A 24,003-nucleotide genomic window follows, 5' to 3' on the forward strand; every position below is an offset into this window, starting at 1 on the left:
AGGGGGAATTAGCATCTAACGGCAGGAAGAGGTCACGGCACAAGGCACTTTCAGGTGAAATCAGATCTTTTATTTACAGCAGTAGGCAGTCAAAGTAAATATTTACAGAATGGATTCAAGAATCGCTCCGGTATATTTTCTGTTTGGCATGTGCAAATTAGATCTAAATCACATCTTTCAATTACCAGATACTTCACACACCTATCTAGACAGTTCAAACGCCACGTTACTCACCCGTTGTCAGGAGACTTCTAGTGTCTTTCTCCCACAGAGGTTTTTAGATCATTAACATGGGATAATAGTAATAGGTCTACATGTTTTTTAATTCACCCTTATTCAATCCATTAACCTGCAGGTTAAATGCTTCCACCGTGTGGCCACCAACCATCAGTGTATACACCTTGCATCATGTCTTGTTGAATCAAATGAAGTTATCAAAGACAACTCATGGAGCTTTTTCTAGATAGACAAAACATTAACAAGCTAAAAAATATTTTAAAAAGACATCAACGTAAAGTACATTTAAAAAAACGTTAAAAAAATACAATTATCATATGCGTATCATTTAATAAACAATTATACAAAAAATGACTATGGAAAAAGCTAAAGAAAATATTTCATTAAGTATATTTAAAGCACAATAGAGAAGACGTCAGCCACCATCTGTACAGCTCGGAGAGGGTCAACTATGTCTTGCAGTTTGTCCTTTCTGAGAACCCAATCAGGGGAGAATCTGAGAAGAAAATAAGTCATTAAAATCTGTGAAGGTTTACTGAAGAAATAGTATGAGTACATCATATTCATACTTGGTTCAAGTAGCATCAGCATTATTGCCGAAGATTGTTTCGGGCAACTTTTCTAAGTCCTAAGCAGTTACCTAGATACTTGATGCGTTTGATTTAGCTTGACAGACATGCAGGGTGGGCAGTTGGCACTATCCCATTTGTTCCATGGTACTGGGACCAGCGTACTCACTTAGGCACTGGCTTGGATTTGCGGGGGGTTGCCGGGACAATGAAGCTTCCATTTATGGATGCCCCCATCTTCTGCTTGACCACGGTCCTCTCGGCATCCATCTTGTGTTTGCGTGCAGTGAGGCGGTAGATGCTGCGGAGCCGGTCAACTGCCTTGGAAAGCTTCCTCACTTCCTGAAGACCACAGAAACCAACCAGTCAGACATGTTGAGTTGTGAACAACATAAACCAGTCAGACAGAAGCAGTAGCATCCACCGCAGGTTGTAGTAGCAGCGGAAAAATAACCCATTTGTCAAAGTAGAGTAAAAGTACAAATATACCTTAATAGAAAATCACTCAAGTGAAATTTGCCCAATAAAATACTACTTGAGTAAAAACTATAAAAAGTAAATGTAATTGCAAAAAGATAGAGTATCAAAAGTATAAACCATTTCTAATTATTTCTATTAGGCAATCCAAACAGCACAACATTCTTTTTTTTTTTTTTTTTTTTAATTTACAGATAGTCAAGGGCACACTCCAACAATTTACAAATGGAGCAAGTGTGTTTAGTGAGTCCACCAGATCAGAGGCAGTAGGGATGACCAGGTATGTTCTCTTGATAAGTGTGTGAATTAGACCATTTCCCTGTCCTGTTAAGCATTCAAAATGTAACGAGTACTTCTGGGTGACAGGGAAAATGGAGTAAAAAGTGCATTATTTTCTTTAGGAATGTAGATAAGTAAAAGTTGTCAAAAAATATTAAATAGTAAAGTGCAGATAACCCCCCCAAAAAACAACTTAAGTAGTACTTTAAAGTATTTTTACAACACTAGCAGCAGCGATAATAAAAGTAGTAATAATAAAAGCAGCAGTAGCAGCCGCAATAGACGCAGCAGCGCCATACCAGAGCCCTGTACTGGTCCTGCAGCAGGATGATCAGGAGGAAGCAGGCCTTGGTGAAGATGCTGCCTCCTTTGTCGGCCACCTTGTCTCCGGCCTTCTCCCTGTATATCTGGAGCAGGTCCAGCAGTGTGTCCACAGAGTTCTCCACCGCATAAACCGCCTCGATTGTTTTGTCATACTGTTGAAGAGCGAAAGAAACATGCAGCGTTAGTCTATTGAGCAAGGAGGGCTGCAGCGAAGGCAGAGAATAATCACAATTAAACAAACATTTTGTTTCACAAAGTAAAAATTATACGGAAAGTTAGTAGATTCTGCCCAGATAAAACTCAAAGGTATCCATATAGGCCTGTGCACAACAAGGGGTGTTAGGGAGGACCCACCTTGGAGAGGTTGAGGAGCACCTGGATGGCGTAGGTAATGACTTCCATAGAGGGGACACTCCGGTTGCAGCTGCGGATCAGCGTGAAGATGACCAGCGTGGCGCCGCTCGTCACCAGACGCTCACAGCACTCTGGGGACAGCCTAGTGGCGGTCTCTGCATACAAACTTCCTGTTAGCAAACTTCCTCTGCATATACACACACTTCATGTTAGCCAACCAGTCTCCCTAACATGGTTAATGTCAATACCCCAATAGTACCATCCAGTGTACTACTCTACCAACAGCCGTTAAGCTCTGACATGCTGTCAACTAGCTCAACCCGGCTCTCTTTTGACGACTACTGTCACCGTAATAGCCTTAGTTTCATGCATGTTAACATTAGAAGCCTCCTCCCTAAGTTTGTTCTATTCACTGCTTTAGCACACCGCCAACCCGGATGTTCTAGCTGTGACTGAATCCTGGTTTAGGAAGACCACCAAAAATTCTGAAATTTTAATCCCAAACGACAACATAGAACTGCCAAAGGTGGCGGTGTTGCAATCTACTGCAAAGATAGCCTGCAGAGATCTGTCCTACTATCCAGGTCTGTACCCAAACAATTTGAACTTCTACTTTTAAAAAGCCACCTCTAAAAACAAGTCTCTCACCATTGCCACCTGCTATAGACCACCCTCTACCCCCAGCTGTGCTCTGGACACCATATGTGAACTGATTGCCCCCCATCTATCTTCAGGGCTTGTGCTGCAAGGCGACCTAAACTGGAACATGCTTAACACCCCAGCCATCCTAAAATCTAAACTTGATGCCCTCAATCTCACACAAATTATCAATGAACCTACCAGGTACCTCCCCAAAGCCTTAAACGCAGGCACCCTCATAGATATCATCCTAACAAATTTGCCGTCTAACTACACCTCTGCTGTGTTCAACCAAGATCTCAGCGATCACTGCCTCATTGCCTGCATCCGTAATGGGTCAAACGACCTCCACTCATCACTGTCAAACGCTCCCTGAAAGAATGCAGCGAGCAGGCCTTTCTAATCGACCTGGCCGGGGTATCCTGGAAGGATATTGATCTCATCCCGTCAGTAGAGGATGCCTGGATATTTTTTTAAATGCCTTCCTAACCATCTTAAATAAACATGCCCCCATTCAAGAAATTTAGAACCAGGAACAGATATAGCACTTGGTTCTCCCCAGACCTGACTGCCCTTAAAGAACACAAAAACATCCTATGGCGTTCTGCATTAGCATCGAACAGCCCCCGTGATATGCAGCTGTTCAGGGAAGCTAGAAACCATTATACACAGGCAGTTAGAAAAGCCAAGGCTAGCTTTTTCAAGCAGAAATTTGCTTCCTGCAACACTAACTCAAAAAAGTTCTGGGACACTGTAAAGTCCATGGAGAATAAGAACACCTCCTCCCAGCTGCCCAGTGCTCTGAAGATAGGAAACACTGTCACCACTGATAAATCCACCATAATTGAGAATTTCAATAAGCATTTTTCTACGGCTGGCCATGCTTTCCACCTGGCTACTCCTACCCCGTTCAACAGCACTGCACTCCCCACAGCAACTCGCCCAAGCCTTCCCCATTTCTCCTTCTCCCAAAACCGTTCAGCTGATGTTCTGAAAGAGCTGCAAAATCTGGACCCCTACAAATCAGCCGGGCTAGACAATCTGGACCCTTTCTTTCTAAAATTATCTGCCAAAATTGTTGCCACCCCTATTACTAGCCTGTTCAACCTCTCTTTCGTGTCGTCTGAGATCCCCAAAGATTGGAAAGCAGCTGCGGTCATCCCCCTCTTCAAAGGGGGGGACCTTCTTGACCCAAACTGCTACAGACCTATATCTATCCTATCATGCCTTTCTAAGGTCTTCGAAAGCCAAGTCAACAAACAGATTACCAACCATTTCGAATCTCACCATACCTTCTCTGCTATGAAATCTGGTTTCAGAGCTGGTCATGGGTGCACCTCAGCCACGCTCAAGGTCCTAAACGATATCTTAACCGCCATCGATAAGAAACATTACTGTGCAGCCGTATTCATTGATCTGGCCAAGGCTTTCGACTCTGTCAATCACTACATCCTCATCGGCAGACTCGACAGCCTTGGTTTCTCAAATGATTGCCTCGCCAGGTTCACCAACTACTTCTCTGATAGAGTTCAGTGTGTCAAATCGGAGGTTCTGCTGTCCGGACCTCTGGCAGTCTATGGGGGTGCCACAGGGTTCAATTCTTGGACCGACTCATCTCTGTATACATCAATGAGGTCGCTCTTGCTGCTGGTGAGTCTGATCCACCTCTACGCAGACGACACCATTCTGTATACATCTGGCCCTTCTTTGGACACTGTTAACAGCCCTCCAGGCAAGCTTCAATGCCCTACAACTCTCCTTCCGTGGCCTCCAATTTCTCTTAAATACAAGTAAAACTAAATGCATGCTCTTCAACCGATCGCTACCTGCACCTGCCCGCCTGTCCAACATCACTACTCTGGACGGCTCTGACTTAAAATACGTGGACAACTACATGGGTGTCTGGTTAGACTGTAAACTCTCCTTCCAGACCCATATCAAACATCTCCAATCCAAAGTTAAATCTAGAATTGGCTTCCTATTTCGCAACAAAGCATCCTTCACTCATGCTGCCAAACATACCCTCGTAAATCTGACCATCTTAACAATCCTCGACTTCGGCGATGTCATTTACAAAATAGCCTCCAATACCCTACTCAACAAACTGGATGCAGTCTATCACAGTGCAATCCGTTTAGTCACCAAAGCCCCATATACTACCCACCATTGCGACCTGTACGCTCTCGTTGGCTGGCCCTCGCTTCATACTCGTCGCCAAACCCACTGGCTCCATGTCATCTACAAGACCCTGCTAGGTAAGTCCCCCCTTATCTCAGCTCGCTGGTCACCATAGCATCTCCCACCTGTAGCACGCGCTCCAGCAGGTATATCTCTCTGGTCACCCCCAAAACCAATTCTTTCTTTGGCCACCTCTCCTTCCAGTTCTCTGCTGCCAATGACTGGAACGAACTACAAAAATCTCTGAAACTGGAAACACTTATCTCCCTCACTAGCTTTAAGCACCAACTGTCAGAGCAGCTCACAGATTACTGCACCTGTACATAGCTCACCTATAATTTAGACCAAACAACTACCTCTTTCCCTACTGTATTTAATTTATTTTGCTCCTTTGCACCCCATTATTTTTATTTCTACTTTGCACATTCTTCCACTGCAAATCTACCATTCCAGTGTTTTACTTGCTATATTGTATTTACTTTGCCACCATGGCCTTTTTTGCCTCGTATATAGACTTGTTTATACTGTATGTTTTACTCCATGTGTATCTGTTATTGTATGTGTCCAACTGCTTTGCTTTATCTTGGCCAGGTCGCAATTGTAAATGAGAACATGTTCTCAACTTGCCTACCTGGTTAAATAAAGGTGAAAATAAAACAAATAAAAATATCAGTTAAGATGTTACACATTTCCATGTAATGGTTATTTCAGGACTATTATTGCTTCAGTATAGTGGGATGAGCGCGGCCTCACCCAGATTCTTCAGAGCCTCCAAGATATAGGAGAAGTGCTTGTATTTGAGGAGGTATTCGATGGCCCAGGACGTCTTGTTGCACAGCCGGTCCTCCTCTCGTACCTCCTCAGACACCTTCCGCAGACGATGCCTCATGGACACCACTTTACGATTGTCATGGAGCTTTCTGGACTGGTGGCCTCGCCACAACGCCTAAACAGAGAAAGGGGTAAGACCCAGGGGTGGTGGAGAGAGTAGAGGGAGAGAATGAAAGAAAAGCATTAATTTTTCCCCCTAATGACAACAAAGCAAGGATGCTGTACTGACTTGTAACTTAATTCCCTATTGAATGTATTGAACAGAGACTCTGGCTCAGTACAGCACCTGTGCCTTGATGATGCCCTGCTGAACCCTCTGTTCCCGCCTACGGAGGAGGAAGGTCCTGGCGGCGTGCTGGATGGTGGAGGCGGCGCGATGGCGGCGAGCTAACCAACTCCTGGCTGCCCTCTGGGCCACGACCACCCTCCTCCTGTCCTCCAGGTATCGCCGCCTCTGGATCCGTGCTCTCAGCCACCTCTGGCAGGAACAAAATGGCAGAGAGACATGTTTACTGTCCTTAAACAGAACTGCTCATTCATAATGATCACCCTCCAGCAGGAAAACTGATCTTTACTCATATTGGTGATGAGTTTGGGGGGGTTCCAATAATTAAAAAGGGATGATGTTGTACCTGTATAAAAATGACAGAGGTGATCTGTCTCTTGGCAGACCGCAGAGCCCATTGTGACCTCAGAGCTCTCTGGATCCGCACAGCACAGAAGTGGTGGTACACAGCCGCGCAGAAACGCACCCTCCTCTCCGCAGAGGCCGCTTCTCTCAACTACAAGACAGAGGACAAAACAAACGATGGTGTTTCGATCTCGTGTTTTCTGAGACCACTATAGAAGAGAAGTGACAGTTGGCTTTCTTGTAATAATCTCAGCATTTAGCACTGATTCAGGGTCAGTTGATTTCACCCATCCTAAAAGTAACACTAACGATTTGTCGTAGGCTTAACTATTCCTAGATCAGGTTACAAAGTAAGTTCTATTACCTGTCTCCTGGCAATCCAGCCTCTGCAGTGAGCCTGGACAGTGATGGTAGCCTGTTTCAAACGTGTGTATTTGACCCTCTCTGCTTTAGCCTGCTGCATAGCTCGGACTCTCCTCTGTAGGACCAGGGCAGCCTCTCTTTGTCTCTGGAACGCCCGTTTCTGGACCCATCCCCGGAAGGACGACTGGACCAGCACCGCAGCCCGCTGCTCCTGGAGGGGGAGGGGAGATTGGGTCATCCAGACTGAACCTCTATCAGAGTTAGCCATCAAAAGAAAGATGAACCTGGTTGGATCCAGGGGTGTAATAGTCTTACCTTATGCAGGCGATTCCTGGTCGCATGGCCTCTCCATGACGCTTCGATTGTAACAGCGGCAGCTTTCATGACCAGGAAGTTGCGACGCTCTTCCCTGGCTTTCAAGGTCTCCCTCCATCTGCCCTGAATGAGCCTTACACTACACTGGATCACTAGGAACCTGGAGGAAAACAAAACCAAGCACTTCATTTGACCGAGGCCCACTTTTTCGAGGTTAAGTTAGGCACATCCAAAACAAGTCGACAGGACCCTAGTCATCAAAGCAATCTATGAAACTTCAAGAGGACAAACCATTTCTGATGCTCAAGCAACTAAAAAAGATAAGTTGTATTATTACCTGTTGCGTAGATGCCTGGTCTGCATACATCGGTGGACTGTGGCGACAGCCGCCTGACGTTTCCGGGCACTCTGTCTGGCAAGATCACCACGGAACACAGCCTGCAATCCAAACAAGATAACATTCGACCATGATCAATAAAATAACATTGATTAATCTCAGTACGGAATATTATTAGCAGTAGTAGTCGATTGATTACTAACTTGAATAAGAACAGCAGACTTCTTCATTTCCAGGTATTTTGCCCTCTCTCTTCGGCAGAGGAGATGGGCCCTGAAACATTCCTGTATTATAGCAGCAGATGCCCTTTGATGCTGAAACCGGCGCCTCTCCACCATTCCACGGTAAAATGCCTGAATGGAAAGTCATTTTTTTCAACTACATTTACGGTTTAATTTTGGCATTTTGTTAAGGTATTGTTAATAAATTCAAAGAATGTTTACATCAGACCACAGAGGAAATATTACTTTGGTACAGACCTGAATTGTGACTGCACTGCTCTTGAGATTCTGGTACCTCTTGAGTTGGATGTGTCCACGCACTCTGGCCTGCAGCATTTTGACACTGGTCAGGGTCTTTAGGTACAGGGATCGCTGCACTCTCTGGACCTGCCGGCCTCTGTAGTGCTTTTGGAGAGTAGCGGCCGCTGTCCGACGCATCAGGAATCTCCTCCTCGCCACCCAAGCCCTGCAGTGAGACTGCAGCTTTACCGTGCTGGATCGCAGCGTCAGATAACTTCTCCGTTGGATGGACATGCGTATCACGGACTGGATCTTGACAGCCGCACGTTTGCGTCTGGCCAGCCTTCTTGCCAGGGTTCCACGGATGGCTGACTGAAGCTTCACAGCAGCTTCTCTGATGGCCAAGTAGTCGTCCCTTTGTCGTCTGAGGACGTTGCATGATCTGAACCATCTTTGGATCGTGACTGCAGAGGCTTGTGTTTCATTGTACCATGTCCTGGCCTGGTGTCTTCTGAAGGCAGACTGGATCAACAGAGCAGCAGCTTTTTCCTTCAAGAAGCGTTGTCGTCTGATGCTCATTCTCAGAAATGACTGAATCTTCCTGGCTGCCAACATCCGTTTAGCCAGCTCCATTGCCTGTTTTCCCCTATACAAGGCCTGAAGGTTTATCACAGCATTTCTCATCTGATGGTAGTTCTCCAACTGAGAGTTCCTCAGTCTCTGAGCTCTGAATCTTTGCTGAAGAACACTGGCTGCCCAATGCTGCCTCCTGTAAGCAGACTGCTCCTTGTGCATCCTGAAGTTGGCCTGGATCACAGTAGCAGCTCTGCACATCTTAGCAACGTCTTGTCGAACGCGATACCCTCTGAAAGCTGCCTGAAGGACTATGGCAGACTCTCTGCACTTCTTTAACCGGTCTCGGTCTTGTTTCATTTGAATGTAACATCTGAAGTATCTCTGGATGATGGTGGCAGCAAACCTCATGGCCTGGAACTTGACCTGCTCCTTGTGCATTCTGAAGTTGGCCTGAATCACAGAAGCAGCTCTGTGCATCTTAGCAGCATCTTGTCGAATGTGATATGCTCTGAAAGCTGCCTGAAGGACAATGGCAGACTCTCTGATCTTTATGAATCTGTCTCGGTCTCGTTTCATTTGAATGTGAGCTCTGTAGTGCCTCTGAATGATGACAGCAGACAATCTCATGGCCTGGAACTTGACCTGCTCCTTGTGCATCCTGAAGTTGGCCTGAATCACAGTAGCAGCTCTCTTCATCTTAGCAACATCATGGCGCACGCAACGCCCTCTGAAAGCTGCCTGAAGGACTATGGCCGAATCCTTCAGTCTCAAGAACTGGTCTCGGTCTTGTTTCCTTTGAATGTGAGATCTGAAGTATCTCTGGATGATGATGGCAGCAAACCTCATGGCCTGGAACTTGACTTCCTCTCTGTGCTTTCTGAAGCCAGCCTGGATCATGGTGGCAGCTTGATGTTGAAGACTGATCTCCTTTCTGGCTCTCTGGCCTCTGTATGCTGCTTGGAGCAGGATTGCGGCACTGCGCATTCGTTGGTAGTGATCCATCTGCTGTTTCACTGCAACAGCAGCACGATATTTTTGTTGAATGGCAAGGACAGAGGATCTCAAGGAGAGGTACTGTCGGTGTTCGCAGTGCGCCCTGTAACTTCTCTGGAGAATACTGGCGGCCTTGTGCATCTCTCTCATGCGCTGTCTGGATAGCATGCCCCGGAAGGCAGCCTGTAACACGACAACAGCCCTCTTTATGCACAGTGCTTTCCTGTCTTCCATCATCTTCTTGTTGGCTCTGTAACGAGCCTGCACTGTGTTCACAGCCCACTGAAGCCTCTTATAGTTCGCCCTCTGAAGGTGTTTCCGGACATGAGATTGAATGAGTATGGAAGCTCTGCATTCAGTCTGCAACTGCTTCCGTGCAGTCATTTCTCTGAAAGCTTCCTGAAGGACTATGGCAGACTCTCTGATCTTTATGAATCTGTCTCGGTCTTGTTTCATTTGAATGTGAGATCTGTAGTGCCTCTGAATGATGACAGCAGACAATCTCATGGCCTGGAACTTGACCTGCTCCTTGTGCATCCTGAAGTTGGCCTGAATCACAGTAGCAGCTCTCTTCATCTTAGCAACATCATGGCGCACGCAACGCCCTCTGAAAGCTGCCTGAAGGACTATGGCCGAATCCTTCAGTCTCAAGAACTGGTCTCGGTCTTGTTTCCTTTGAATGTGAGATCTGAAGTATCTCTGGATGATGATGGCAGCAAACCTCATGGCCTGGAACTTGACTTCCTCTCTGTGCTTTCTGAAGCCAGCCTGGATCATGGTGGCAGCTTGATGTTGAAGACTGATCTCCTTTCTGGCTCTCTGGCCTCTGTATGCTGCTTGGAGCAGGATTGCGGCACTGCGCATTCGTTGGTAGTGATCCATCTGCTGTTTCACTGCAACAGCAGCACGATATTTTTGTTGAATGGCAAGGACAGAGGATCTCAAGGAGAGGTACTGTCGGTGTTCGCAGTGCGCCCTGTAACTTCTCTGGAGAACACTGGCGGCCTTGTGCATCTCTCTCATGCGCATCTCTCTCATGCGCTGTCTGGATAGCATGCCCCGGAAGGCAGCCTGTAACACGACAACAGCCCTCCTCTTTATGCACAGTGCTTTCCTGTCTTCCATCATCTTCTTGTTGGCTCTGTAACGAGCCTGCACTGTGTTCACAGCCCACTGAAGCATCTCATAGTGCGCCCTCTGCAGGTGTTTCCGGATGTGAGATTGAATGAGTATGGCCGCTCTGCATTCAGTCTGCAACTGCTTCCGGACCTTCATCCCTCTGAAAGCTGCTTGCAGAGCAGTGGCTGCCCTAAGCTTCAACAGATAGTCCCTCTGGTCTTTCCTTACCATGGCCACATCCCTGCATCTCTGTTGACATAGTAAAACAGCAGTTTTGACCGCAAGGAAGCGTTTCCTGTCCCTGAAAGTGAGGAACCTCCTCTGAATGATCATGGCTGAGTGGTGCATCCTAGCAACCTCCATTCTTGCCCTGTGACCGCGATACACTGCCTGAATCACAACTGCAGCGGACTTCACTGAGGTGTACCACTGCATCTGTAGATCTCGGAGCCGATTAGCCCTGAAATGCTGCTGTACAATGATGGCCGCCACCTTTGTGGCAAGATAGGCCTGACGCACTTTGTGCATCCTTAACTGAGCTTGGATGACCGTAGCAGCTTGGTGTTTCGTCCTTAGGTCTCTTCGGACGCTGGATCCCCGGTAAGCAGACTGTAGCTTTACTGTAGCCAATTTCAGCTGGCTGTACTGCGCTCGCTGTGTTCTGCTTGCTACAAGAGCCCGGTACCGACACTGGAGGACTACAGCGGCACGTTGCAGTAACACATATCGTCTTCTACAGAGAATGACTCTCACTACTGACTGAAGGACAGTAGCAGCCTGGTGTTTCTGCCTCAGCTCTTGCCTAACTCTCACGCCACGGAACCAGGCTTGTACAGTAACAGCAGCCTTCTTGACCAGGAGATAATCAGTTCTAATTGTTTTCCCTGCCCTATAAGCTCTGTACTGGCTTTGGATGGTCCAAGCAGCCTCCTTTCTTGACCTGAACTGTGACTGCAATACATGTCTACGGTAGGAAGACTGAATGAGTGTGGCGCATTTTTGCAGTTTTTCAAGCCTCTTCCTCTCTGCCCTACCTCTCCAGATAGCTTGTATTCTCAATGCAGAATATTGGAGGGCCATATATTCTTTCCTTGATTTCTCCCCTACTAGCTTGGCTCTAAATTGCTGTTGGACAACAATCGCAGATTTTTTCAAGGACAAGAATTTTCGTCTGGCCACAAACTTCATGAAAGTTGTCTGGATGACTGTGGCTGCCTGATTCTGTTGTTGCACTAGTCTCCGAGCCGTATGTCCACGATAAGCGGACTGTATGGTAACAGCAGCACATCTCATTTTCAGGAATTGTTTCCTCCCTGCATCTCTTTGTACAGAGGCCCTGAACCAACGCTGAATCACGACTGAGGATTGTCTCATCGTCGTCATCTGTTTTCTGACCATCCTTGCCCTAAAAGCACTTTGGATGACAGTGGCAGAGTGATGCTGCAGTTTCAGTGTCTCAAAGTTGCATCTCTGTGCATGACCTCTCCACCAAGCCTGAATGAGGATTGCGCTCCGCTGGGTGCCCATGTACTGTTTTAGGCACCTGTGCATTCTGTAGCAAGACTGAATCTTCAGGGCAGCTGCGGTCAGTCGGGCCATTTTGTCACTGTGCCATTTCTTAAATGCAGTTTGTATCACTGTGGCAGCATGGTTCTCCCTCTGCAGTCTCCGAGTCTTGCATCTCCGATAGTTTCTCTGGATTTTGATAGCTGCTGATCTCAGCGAGCAGTAACATTCACGCTCTTCCCTTGCCAGAGCCGAGGCCCTAACATGCTCCTGAATTACTGTTGCAGCCCACTGTGTCCTTCTGTAGGTAGTGACTGCCATCTTCATCCGCCAGAGAGCTTGAACTTTAACAACATGCAATCTCACGCGCTGGTAGTTTTTCAAGGTAATATACTTCTTCCATTGTGCCTGTATGACAAGTGAAATGTGCTTAGATAACTCAAAACCGGTTAGCAGTTATCAATACTGGTCAAGATCTTGCCACAGTGATGCAAACTGACAGAGATGACTTTACATACTATACCTCATGCATGTAGTATAGCTATAACTAATAATGGTGAGCAGGTTACTAAGTATGAGCATGATGGGTGGGTAGGTAGGGACAACAACCCATATAGGAAATTCTATAAAAATAAGAAACGTACTTGGATGGTGGTAGCAGCAGCAACCTGGCGAGCCCAGAGTAGAGCCTTTCTCCTCAGTGTCAGGGCGTTCCGCACTGAGTAGCCCCTCCATGCAGCCTGGATTCGGACGGCTGCAGCGGTCTGACAGACAGCTCTACGTCTCTGGAGAAACTGCCTGACCAGCACCTGGATCTTCCCCGCTGCTACAGTCCTTTCCTATACCAGATGAGAGGATACGTGAGATGTTTCTCCATGTACAAGAGATGTCATCTGCACCAAACAGAAAATCATAGAAAAACAGTAAGACTGTGTTAGGACTAGTGTGACTTTGAGAGGTAATATAGACTAGACGTAACCTGGTAAAGCTTCAGATCCTTCTTCAGACGGTACTTTCTCCAAGCTTCCTGGATGATCCTGGCAGCACGCGTCTCATTCCGCAGGTCCAGGAGACGGGCACACAGGAAGGACAGGTAACATGTCACAACCTGGAACAGAGAAACACAGATCAAATGAATCTGGAAACACTTAAGAGATTCAGCATTCTTGTTAAATAAAGGCACTGACAATTACAAGAATGTATTGAAATGAATCAAAGTTGGAACAGTTCCCTAGTTTTCCCTGAGAAAAGAAATGCACACAGTCCAGCCTTGGAAGGTCATAAAGCACCTCCCACCTTCTCATTTGGGATAGTGTTTGACATGTCAGCAGGGTTCATCATGGCAGGAACCCCTCCCAAGTCAGACACTGCAGTGTTGACCAGCCTGAAGTTATTCTTCTCATTCTCCAGAAGCTCTTTGAACTCCATCGATGGCAACACAAGGCCTATGAACAATAACAGAATAAAAATCATTTAACCTGTCAATTTCCTTATTATTAGGCAATGAAAACATTTTAACTGCCTCATTAAATGGATGCATTTGGGAAGAAATACCATTTTGTGTGGTGGGCCAGGTGTCAAAGGAGATGTCCGAGTCGCTGGAGGAGCTGTTGAGTTCAACTCGTCCTCTCTGGGAGCACTCCACAGTTTGGGTGGTGTTGTGGCTGACGCCGTCTGCCGGTAGGTGGCTGGGGTGGTAGTGGTGGATCAGGTAGCAGAGGATACGACCGTCTGAGAACGACACCGTGAAGTTCTCTGCCTGGAAAGAGACGAATTCAAAATGGATGACCATAAAATGCATGTATGTGTAGTATTAAGTTGGTAAAAAAAGTTACATTTTATAAAATCACATCTACTCTAGATAACAGACAGAACCATTACCTGATTTTTTAAATTTAACTAGGCAAGTCAGTTAAGAACAAATTCTTATTTTCAATGACGGTCTAGGAACAGTGGGTTAACTACCTTGTTCAGGGGCAGAACGACAGATTTTTACCCTGTCAGCTTGGGGATTCGATCTAGCAACCAATTAATGGCCCAACATTCTAACCACTAGGATACCTGCCGCCCCAACATTGAGTACGGCTGCATTTTCTTAAAAAGATAGGCATTTTTTTAAACAGGTCAGCAACAAACTCACCTTCAAGTGGTAGAACTGGCAGACAGCATTGACCCATTCCATGAGTAGAGTGATCTTTGAGCTACTGTGCTTGAATGGGGGTCTAGGCTTGGCAGTCTTCTGCAGCACACCTTTGTCAGCCCTCAGGGAGGCCAGCCTCTGTTTGGTGGTCCAGGTGTGTTTGAGGAAACTGATCTCTTCTCTCAGCTGGTCCTCATCCAGAAGAACCTCCACCTGGATAGAAGGGGAGGGGGAGTTGATTCATGAAAACAGAGATGAATGTGGGAGACAGTGTGTTACTGTAATGGGAGTGGATGAAGCAGAGGGGACACTTATCCAAAGTCATTGTCAGGTTATGAAATGTACCTGGAAGGCAAAAATGATCTTCCACAGCAGGCTCAGTGTCTTCTCCCTGTGTCCATCCACAATATCTCTGGAGTCAATGACAGCATCTGGAAGACAATGGTAATTAGTTAAAAGGCGACTGCACTTCCTGATTATTACATTTTTACCCCTTTTTCGTGATATCCAAATGGGTAGTTATGGTCTCGTCCCGTCACCGCAACTCACATACTGACTCTGGAGAGGCGAAGGTTGAGAGCCATGCGTCCTTCGAAACACGACCAAGCCAAGACGCACTGCTCGCTGAACCCGGAAGCCAGCCGCACCAATGTGTCGGAGGAGAGACTGTACAACTGCCGACCATGTCAGCGTGTATGCGCCTGGCACGCCACAGGAGTTGCTAGACCACAATGGGATAAGGACACCTCGGCTGGCCAAACTGTCCCTTAATCCTGATGACGCTAGGCCAATTGTACGGCGCCTCATGGGTCTCCTGGTCACGGGCAACTGCGACACGGCCCAGGATCTGTAGTGATGCCTCTTAGACTGCTGCGGCACTAGGGAGGCCCTGCACTTCCTGATTTGGCCTAGTTTTAGATTTGGTTCATTAAGAAACGCTAGCGGCCACGACGGAATTAAAACAAGTTTGTTCAGCGTGTGGTTTGATACGGGTGTCTCGTGTGTGTCCGCAGATGGGAAATGTTAAAACAAATTATTTAGCCAATTAGCTTCACCTGGCTGATGAACCAACTTTGCGACGTTTGCACATCTCTGGGGGTAGTTAGGGAACGTCAATAAATTACACAATGTCAATGAAACAATATTTTCACAGTGCACATCTTTTAGCCTTCAATATTTATACATTCATTTCTACAATTTATAATTGGTTTGAAGTTAAAGTCATTGAAATTTGGAGCTAATGTCCCATGTACATTATGTCATTTAGTGAGGGTCCGTAACTAGCCCCATAGGGGCATCTAATGTCAAACCAAATTGACCATCACGATCTGATCACATGCAGTTGTACTCTGAATTGATAACTTGGGTGCTTTCGGATGTGGGCAGAATTAAAATTCACCCAAGAAAAACGTATGGTCCACTTCATTCCGTGACGTTCCATTTTTTCCCCCCTATCTTGTAAATCTGTTTTAGATGAGACTGACAACCAAAATTATCCTATTCACTCTTAGTAGTACATATCGATGGGACACCTCACTGTCTAACTAGCAGAGTGTTATCATTCATTCATTATTTTTTGTCAAATCCAAAGAATAGTAGAGAGAAAAAAAAAAAAAAAAAAAAAAAAGAGTAAATTTACCATGCTCATCCTTGAGGTCAACCCCTCTGGCTCGGAGCACCTGCAGGGCTATGTCAACGTTGTGGACCTTCTGCAGACGACTGATTGCGGGCATCCTCAGCTTACGGGACAGGCTCCAGTCCTGGATGAACAGCTCCATCACACGCCTGACAGAAAAACATACGCTAATAATGTCACCAACCCTTAACTTGGAGCCAACACTTTGTGCAGGTTCTCTTTCCACCCCAACAAAGCCACCAAAAGGACGGGTGTGATATGTCTTACACTAGACGGATTCCACACTTAAGGTCAACGGACAGATTCTTGACAGCGAAGTTGAACTCGTCCAGAGGCGTCTGGATGTGGGAGACCAGTAGGCCCATGTAACCCAGGTGACGGGGGAGGATCCCCTCCCCACTTAGGAAGTCCCTGGAGAAAGCCAGCAGCAGGTCCTTGGTAGTCTGGAGAATATAAAACAATCAAGAGATCAATGGGAGGTACTACAGGGGGAGGGCTGCAAAGGAATGAAAACAATTCAATAGAGTCAAACTCTGTTAATGTCTGTCAGACAGATTACATAATTAGTGGCCATGGGAGTTGGTGTCACCTTACCTTGAATTCCGCATCCATACAGAACAGACAGGGGTCATGTTCGATCATCCTGGACTCTTTGGCTTTATCCAGGAAACACACCAGGAGGAGAAGCTTCTTCAGAGTGAAACGAGACAGCGCCCCCTCGTGGCCTGCACAACAGAGAATAACAATCAATGACCAACTAATATAATACACTTCATAGAATCTTCCATTCAACAGAAGAAAAAAATATATATATTTTTTTAAATCACTGAAAATAGCAACAAAAAAGCTGAGCATAATGGAAGACAGGAGAGCAATGAGTTACCATCTTTGTAGAGGTTGGGTACTTTGGCATGTCTGAACTCCGCAGCGATGTCAGGGTTCCACAGCAGACGTTTCAGAATGAACATGGCTAAGCCCATGACGTCACTGTTGCTCTCCAGTGAGATCATCTCCCCGTAAATAGTCTGAAAACAGGATGCATTTCATGAGACTTCAACATGGACAATAGACAAAAAAAACAAACATGAAACAAATAAAAACCATTATCTGACTGACTACCTCAAGTCCAATCCGTAACCAAAGAGGATTGTACGATAGAAGCCAGTTGAGAACCTTTTGGCGTTCCCCTAAAAAAAACAAGAACAAAATAAACAACTTTACATAGGTTTTTGGACCTGAACCTTTGAATATGCGTACTACTACTTAGAAATGACATAACTTATAATTGAACTCGAGTTTTAACACACATCCATATGAATCAGACTACGTTACATATGTCTAAGGCCATTGTGCATACATACCGATGTCCTTCCAAAGATGCCGATCCTTGCGTACCAGTAACCTTCTAGCCTCCACCTCCAACTCCAGCCTCTGGATGGCTTTGACCATGGGCTCGGAGGTGAAGAGCTGGCAGGCGGAGCGACGCAGCCGGTTGAGCCGCCGCCTGGCAGTGTACGTACTAAACGACATCTCCTCTTTGGTGGGAGCCTTGTTGACGGCAAATTTGTCATTACCGCCCATCGCCAGGGATACGGCATTCACTACACATCAAAAGAGATGGTGAGATACGAAGCAATGGAATTCTATATCCAGTTGAAGTCAGAAGTTTACATACACTTAGGTCGGAGACATTAAAGCTTGTTTTTCAACCACTCCACAAATATCTTGTTAACAAACTATAGTTTTGGCAAGTCGGTTAGGACATCTACTTTATGCATGACACAAGTCATTTTCCCAACAATTGTTTACAAAGAGATCAGTTCGCTTATAATTCACTGTATCACAATTCCAGTGGGTCAGAAGTTTACATACACTAAGTTGACTGCCTTTAAACAGCTTGGAAAATTCAAGAAAATGTCGGCTTTAGAAGCTTCTGTTAGGCTAATTTACATAATTTGAGTCAATTGGAGGTGTACCTGTGGATGTATATAAAGGCCGACCTTCAAATACACTAAATTATTATCTTATCTACGAATTAGAACCACTATATGAAAATTCAACATCATGCCACAAATGCCCCATGGGTAACAGGGTTTCAAATAGGAAGCCGTCATGGCCGGTGTGGCTGACTGGTCTACAGGTAGCCGTCATGGCCGGTGTGGCTGACTGGTTTACAGGAAGCCGTCATGGTGCTTGTGGTCTATAGCAGGTCCAGTCAGTGAATAAGAACAGTGGTCCCTTACGAGAGCTCTAGCACACCAAGACAACACGTCAGGGTGAATGTCTGAACTAACAGTACTCTACATTACCGTCTTGCTCTAGCCAGGTGAACATTACCTTTGGTGACCTCCGTGTTGACCTTGAAGTCATCAGGGGTGAGGACGTAGTTGATCCACCAGGTAAACCCAGTCTCCTGTTTCTCTATCCAGCGCTCATCATAGAACATGTTCTTCGCAGCGAACGGCATCGGGTGTCTTGGTATGGCTGCAAGTGACAAGTATGTTCCGTAAGTGACAGCACACAACAGTAGATTAGAGAGCGAGCCAGAGATTGATTGAGAGAGATTATTTTATAAATATATATAAAATAATTCTCTATACACATACACAACACATTGCCAAAAGTATGTGGACACCTGATCGTCAAACATCTTATTCCAAAAATCATGGGTATTAAATATGGAGTTGGTCCCACCTTTGCTGCTAGAACAGCCTCTGCTTTTCTAGAAGAACATTGCCAGAGGGGACTTCGCTTCCATTCAGCCACAAGAGCATTAGTGAGGTTGGGCACTGATGTTGAGCGATTAGGCCTGGCTCACAGTTGGCATTCCAATTCATCCCAAAGGTGTTCGATGGGGTTGAGGTCAGGGCTCTGTGCAGACCAGTCAAGTTCTTCCACACCGATCTTGACAAACCATTTCTGTACGGACCTCGCTTTGTGAACGGGGGCATTGTCACACTAAAAACAGTAAAGGGTGTTTCCCAAACGGTTGCCACAAAGTTGGAAGCACAGAATCATCTAGAATGGCATTGCATGCTGGAGCGTTAAGATTTCCCTTCACTGGAACTAAGAGACCTGAACCACGGAAAAACAACCCCAGACCATGATTCATCACTCCAGAAAACTTGTTGCCACTGAGTCCAACGGTGGCAAGCCTTATACCACGCCAACCAACGCTTGGCATTGCACATGGTGATTTTAGGATTGTGTGGTTGCTCAGCCATAGAAACTCATTTCATGAAGCTCTCAACCAACAGTTCTTGTGCTGACGTTGCTTCCAGAGTCAGTTTGTAGTGTAGTGAGCATTGCAACCGAGGTCAGAAGATTTTTACTCGCTAACCGCTTCGGCAGTCCAGTTCTGTAAACTTGTGTGGCCTACCACTTCACGGCTGAGCCGGTGTTGCTCCTAGACGTTTCCACTTCACAATAACACTTACAGTTGACCATGGCAGCTCTAGCAGGGCAGAACATTGACTAACTTGGATAGGTGGCATCCTATGACAGTAGCATGTTGAAAGTCACTGAGCTCCTAAGGCCATTCTACAGACAATGCATGGCTGTTTGGCTGATTTTTTTTTACACCTTTCAGCAACGGGTATGGCTGAAATGGCCAAAACCACTCATTTGAAGGGATACTTTTGGCCATGTAGTTAGTGTATGCATCAAAAGGTCTAGGTTACCTGTTTGACCAGGCTTGATGAAGGCGAGCTTGGACTGGGCCACAGCTACAATCTTTGCAGTTTTTACAGACGAGCCACCAAATGATTTCTGTGAACCTATGATCAAGAGTAGAAAACAAAGACATGCAAAACTCTTCCACATAGAAAATGGCCTACTAATTTACCAATACAACACATCTACAGTGTACCGTCTTGTTTTCCACATTGTAGGACAAGCTTTTTATACCTTGCGGGCCAGGTTTTGGAGCTGGCTGCTTGGCTTGTGCAGGGGACACAGATTTTGGAGCCTTCATGGATGAGGCAGAACTAGTACGCACAGAAGCTGAAAAACAAGCACACACACACATGACAACATTTAAAATATTCAAAGCAATAGGCATGTCGTGACAGTGTGTAACCCCATGCACTGTCTTGGAGGTGGGGCATAGGCAGTGACTCAGACAGGAGCACAGTGCAAACAGAGGCTTTAATTAACAAAAGGAAAATAGAATTCTGGATCTTCCAGAGCTCTACAGGGCCAGACTTTAAACATAGAAAACTAAAAGCATGAAGTCAAGACTAGCCAAAAGCTAAAACGCTGCAAATCATAAAATCAGTCCTAGCCATACTTGACAGGATGTGCGCTCTAGACCAGGTATTCCAAGCCCCAGGGGTACGCGCAATTCCGTCGCAGGTACACAAAATAAAAATGTGATTGACATTTTTCAAAATGTAAACGATTATATTTTCCAACGGGGCTACACATTTGGGTGAGTTTCTCGCCTGTGTAGCCTCATTTCACTGTTAAAAATACATTCTAATAATCTAGTGTTCAGCAAAATAACATCAAATAGAGGCAGCCTAGACAATTAATTAACATGCAATCACATTAAGTTGAGAACAATTACGCAGGTACTTTCCCAAAACCGATGACAACAAATCAGGTTGTTTGTATCTCGTTCATGCCCTGCCTCCAGTCCACTTACTGATATCTGAACCTCGTTGAAATTTCAACAAGCAGTTTTGTGAAAATGTAATTTAAAAATCAGAAGCCACTGCCAAATTTCTGGATTGATCTGCGCTCAGGGTTTCTTGCCTTGGCAAATCGCACTGTTAAGACACTGATGTCCTTCGCAACCACGTACCTATGTGAGAGTGGATTCTCTGCCCTAACACTGCCCCCACAAGCCGGGTTGTGACAAAAACCTCACTCTTATGTTTAATAAACGTATCATATAATGTGTGTGTGTGGCAGGCTTACAATGATGGCAAAAAAAACAACCTGGTGCTGGAGGGTATACGGCTGGAGGTTGAATGTTTGAAGGAGTACAGGACTATAAAAAGTCTGGCAACCACTGCTCTAGAGAATGCGCCCTCCATAGTGAGAGATGCACACTTTCGAGGCAGTCAATTAGGAGAGCTGCCACACCCTCTTTAAGGGAACAGTGCTCAACTGCAGCTTCTTCCCCTAGTCAGCATTCCTCATGCTTTCTAGGCTTGGCCCTACTCCTCCACAGCAGTCCAATAGAATGCTGCCACCCTGGTTAATAGTGCTCAACTGGAGTTCGCCCCCCCCTAGCCTTGCTGCACCACAGAAGTCAATGTGCACAATTCAATTTACAGAGAATACCGAGGACATTTCAAAAACCAACTCACCTGATGTTTTTGTCTGCTGCCTGTGAGAGGAGGCACTGAACCCCTTCTGCTGAGCTGGTCTGTTGGGTCCCTTCACCACTGTTGACACCCTACTCTTTTTCACATGGAACATGGTTTTCTCCACAGCATCCTCCACTTTCTCCCCTCCATCCCTCAGAAACTCATCGCTCTTCCTCTTTTTGCTCCGCACCACCCTCATGTCAAACTGGCTCTGGTTGTAAACAGGAAACACGTCAGGTAGAGATTCCACTATCGGTGCTGTGTGGAGCTGAGTGGCTCCCAGAATGGAATCATCCAGGCCAAGGTGCTGGGGGCCACCAGTGGAGGGGTTCATAGGCAGAGGAGAGCTGAGGGAGAGCTTGACTGGAGCAGGGATAGCATCCAAACAAACTGGCCTACAGGAAACTGACTCCAGCGCCTGCAGCCTGGCCTCCCGTGGGGAGATAGTTAATGGAGAATCATGATTTGCATCAGAGTCTATGACAGGGAGACCAGGGGTAACTGTAGTACCCGGGCTTGACTCTGAATGGCCACTGTCCCCAGACAGCTCCAGTGTTTTCTCCAGGAGACGGCGCCTGGAGGTTTTGATTCTCCTCACCCCAGGACTGCGTACCTGGACAGGAACTGGTTTGCTTTTGATGACTGTGGTGGAGGTGAAAGTAACCTTTTTGGATTGAGGAACAACTTCTCCAACCTCTACTCTACCCTGCTTGTCAGTAACACGTTTTGGTTTGATGAAGAAGGTTAGTCTAGGCTGTGCAGGATCAGACTTGATGGGGCTTTCAGACAGTGCTTTGATGTCAATCACAGATTTGACAGGGCCACAATTCTTCTCTCCATTTGCTGACTCCAAGGAGTGGGAGAAATCAAAGCTAGAGCACGCATTTGGAGGGCTTGCACCAACCACATGAGTTAGATCTGACTCAATCAAGGCCAGTGCATCTCTCACAGACAACACTGGTGTTCCGGCCAACACTGTATGGCTTATGTCCGCAACAGTGTCATCAATCACATGGGCTGGGCTCTGTATAGACTGAATATGGGGCATCAGCTTTTGAAACCTCTCTGGAGTGCCGACAGGGGACACAGTCGTGTTCAGTAGTCTGGTGAGGTCTCTGCACTCAGGTGTGCCTACTGGGCAACTGTAGCTGGCTGCTGCATCAGAGGAATCAATTAGCTTTGCAGCGGGGACTAGAATGACGACAGGCGAGTTCTTTTGGACATTGTCAAAACTCAACTGACCCAACACATCCTGCTTAAACTTCTGCCCTTCGACAGGTGTGCAGGCTTTTTTGTTGAGTGAGGCAAGAGGGCTGCGAACCTTCTCCCGTCTGTACTGTGGTGTCCGGGACACATGAAAGGTCTTGTTGGCTGCCATCTTCAGGGAAGATATAGAGTTTTTCTTCCCCCTTGGAGGGTCTGATAGGTCAAATTCCTTCTTGCTTTTGATTGAGTCCCACAGACTCTTCTGTAACAAAGGAATAAATAACATGAAGTGTTGAGTTTGTAGTTGTGTAGAGCATTTGTGAGGCTTTGAAATAGTTCAAATGAAATTGGATTTATTACGCCACATGTTGATTAGTGTGAATAGCAACATCTTTATATATAAGTTACCTTTCTTCTTTTGGGTGCGTCTGCTCTACCGAGCAAAATGGCTTGGTGTTTGACCACCCCATTGGCAATGAAAGTGATCAGCTCTCGGATACCACCTTCCTCTATTGGTGTCCAAGTTATTGTCAAATTGACACGCTCCTCAGGCTGGGAAACAAACGACAGGGGAAATAACGTTAACGAGCTACTGGTAAAATGTATGGCTAGCTAGATAGGACTTCAAACAAATGTGACAACTGTTGGCTGGCTAGCTAACTTACGTTACATCTGACAGCTAACAAAACGTTAACTTGGTGAATGTCATGCCAACTAGCTCCACTCGTTGCCATCTAACGTTAGATAACTTAACTAGTTATAGTATTATATTTGAGCACATGTTTACTAGCTATAATGTCCCTTACCGGAATTGTAAATCGGGTTTGATCCACGGAAAAGCCTTTCGTCGATGCAATCTTATCAATTGCCACCTCTATGTTTGCATCTTCAACGGGATTCTCAATGCAAAGAACTGATGATTTGGAAGATCCCAACTTTACATTTCCAAATGTTACAAACGGAGCCCTTGAAAACTGAATTAAACTCAAAACTGGATGCGAGCTATTGTTTTCTTTATTGCCATAAGAAACAGCAGGTGAATCTTCTTTCTTGATGGGACTAAAATCCAGGAAACCTCCCCTCGCTGATAACTGAGACATTTCCAAACGTATCTGTAGAAATCAACGCAAGTTGGTCACCGAACCATCTAAAAAAAAATATCTAGCTAATTAACGTAGTTATTTTCCTTGCTATTCTCTATAGCGAGCAAACGTTAACTGACTGAAAACACGTTTCTCTGTTAATGGTTACGTTCAGTTTGAATTTCGATTTACTTTGTTAGCCAATCACATCGTAGGTTGGCCGCTTTATGTTCCAATCGCTGTGGGGTAAACAATGAATGGCCAATCAGAGATCCTCAAAATGTTTAAACTGCCATAAGCCGCGCCTACTCCGAGAAGCGCACTACAGTCATCAGATGCCACTCAGGAAGGGGGCGACGTTGATATTATATTTTGTAGTTCTTAGCTAGACGTTGTAACCTACAGTGGCTTTGTATTTACGGTTCAGACAGTTTA

General features: G+C 45.9%; 1 protein-coding gene across 1 annotated transcript; it reads right to left on the minus strand.

Moving 5' to 3' along the window:
- Nucleotides 1-48: 48 nt before the first annotated feature.
- Nucleotides 49-23,739, minus strand: aspm (assembly factor for spindle microtubules). The gene is made up of 30 exons (XM_024373873.2): nt 23,293-23,739; nt 22,895-23,038; nt 21,281-22,748; nt 19,872-19,967; nt 19,646-19,741; nt 18,303-18,449; nt 17,327-17,566; nt 17,085-17,152; nt 16,849-16,990; nt 16,560-16,690; nt 16,233-16,408; nt 15,969-16,114; nt 14,675-14,760; nt 14,330-14,542; nt 13,744-13,948; nt 13,486-13,634; nt 13,169-13,297; nt 12,834-13,028; nt 8,014-12,597; nt 7,738-7,887; nt 7,535-7,635; nt 7,198-7,357; nt 6,884-7,093; nt 6,521-6,670; nt 6,175-6,366; nt 5,811-6,003; nt 2,241-2,395; nt 1,862-2,038; nt 976-1,148; nt 49-733 (listed from the first exon to the last, which is right to left on the minus strand). Exons 1-30 carry the CDS (start codon nt 23,584-23,586, stop codon nt 631-633), a joined length of 10,473 nt encoding a protein of 3,490 aa, XP_024229641.2. The 5' UTR covers nt 23,587-23,739; the 3' UTR covers nt 49-630.
- Between the last annotated feature and the right edge of the window lie 264 nt (nt 23,740-24,003).

The sequence above is a fragment of the Oncorhynchus tshawytscha genome, linkage group LG05 (genome assembly GCF_018296145.1).
Source record: "Oncorhynchus tshawytscha isolate Ot180627B linkage group LG05, Otsh_v2.0, whole genome shotgun sequence".
Taxonomy (NCBI): domain Eukaryota; kingdom Metazoa; phylum Chordata; class Actinopteri; order Salmoniformes; family Salmonidae; genus Oncorhynchus; species Oncorhynchus tshawytscha.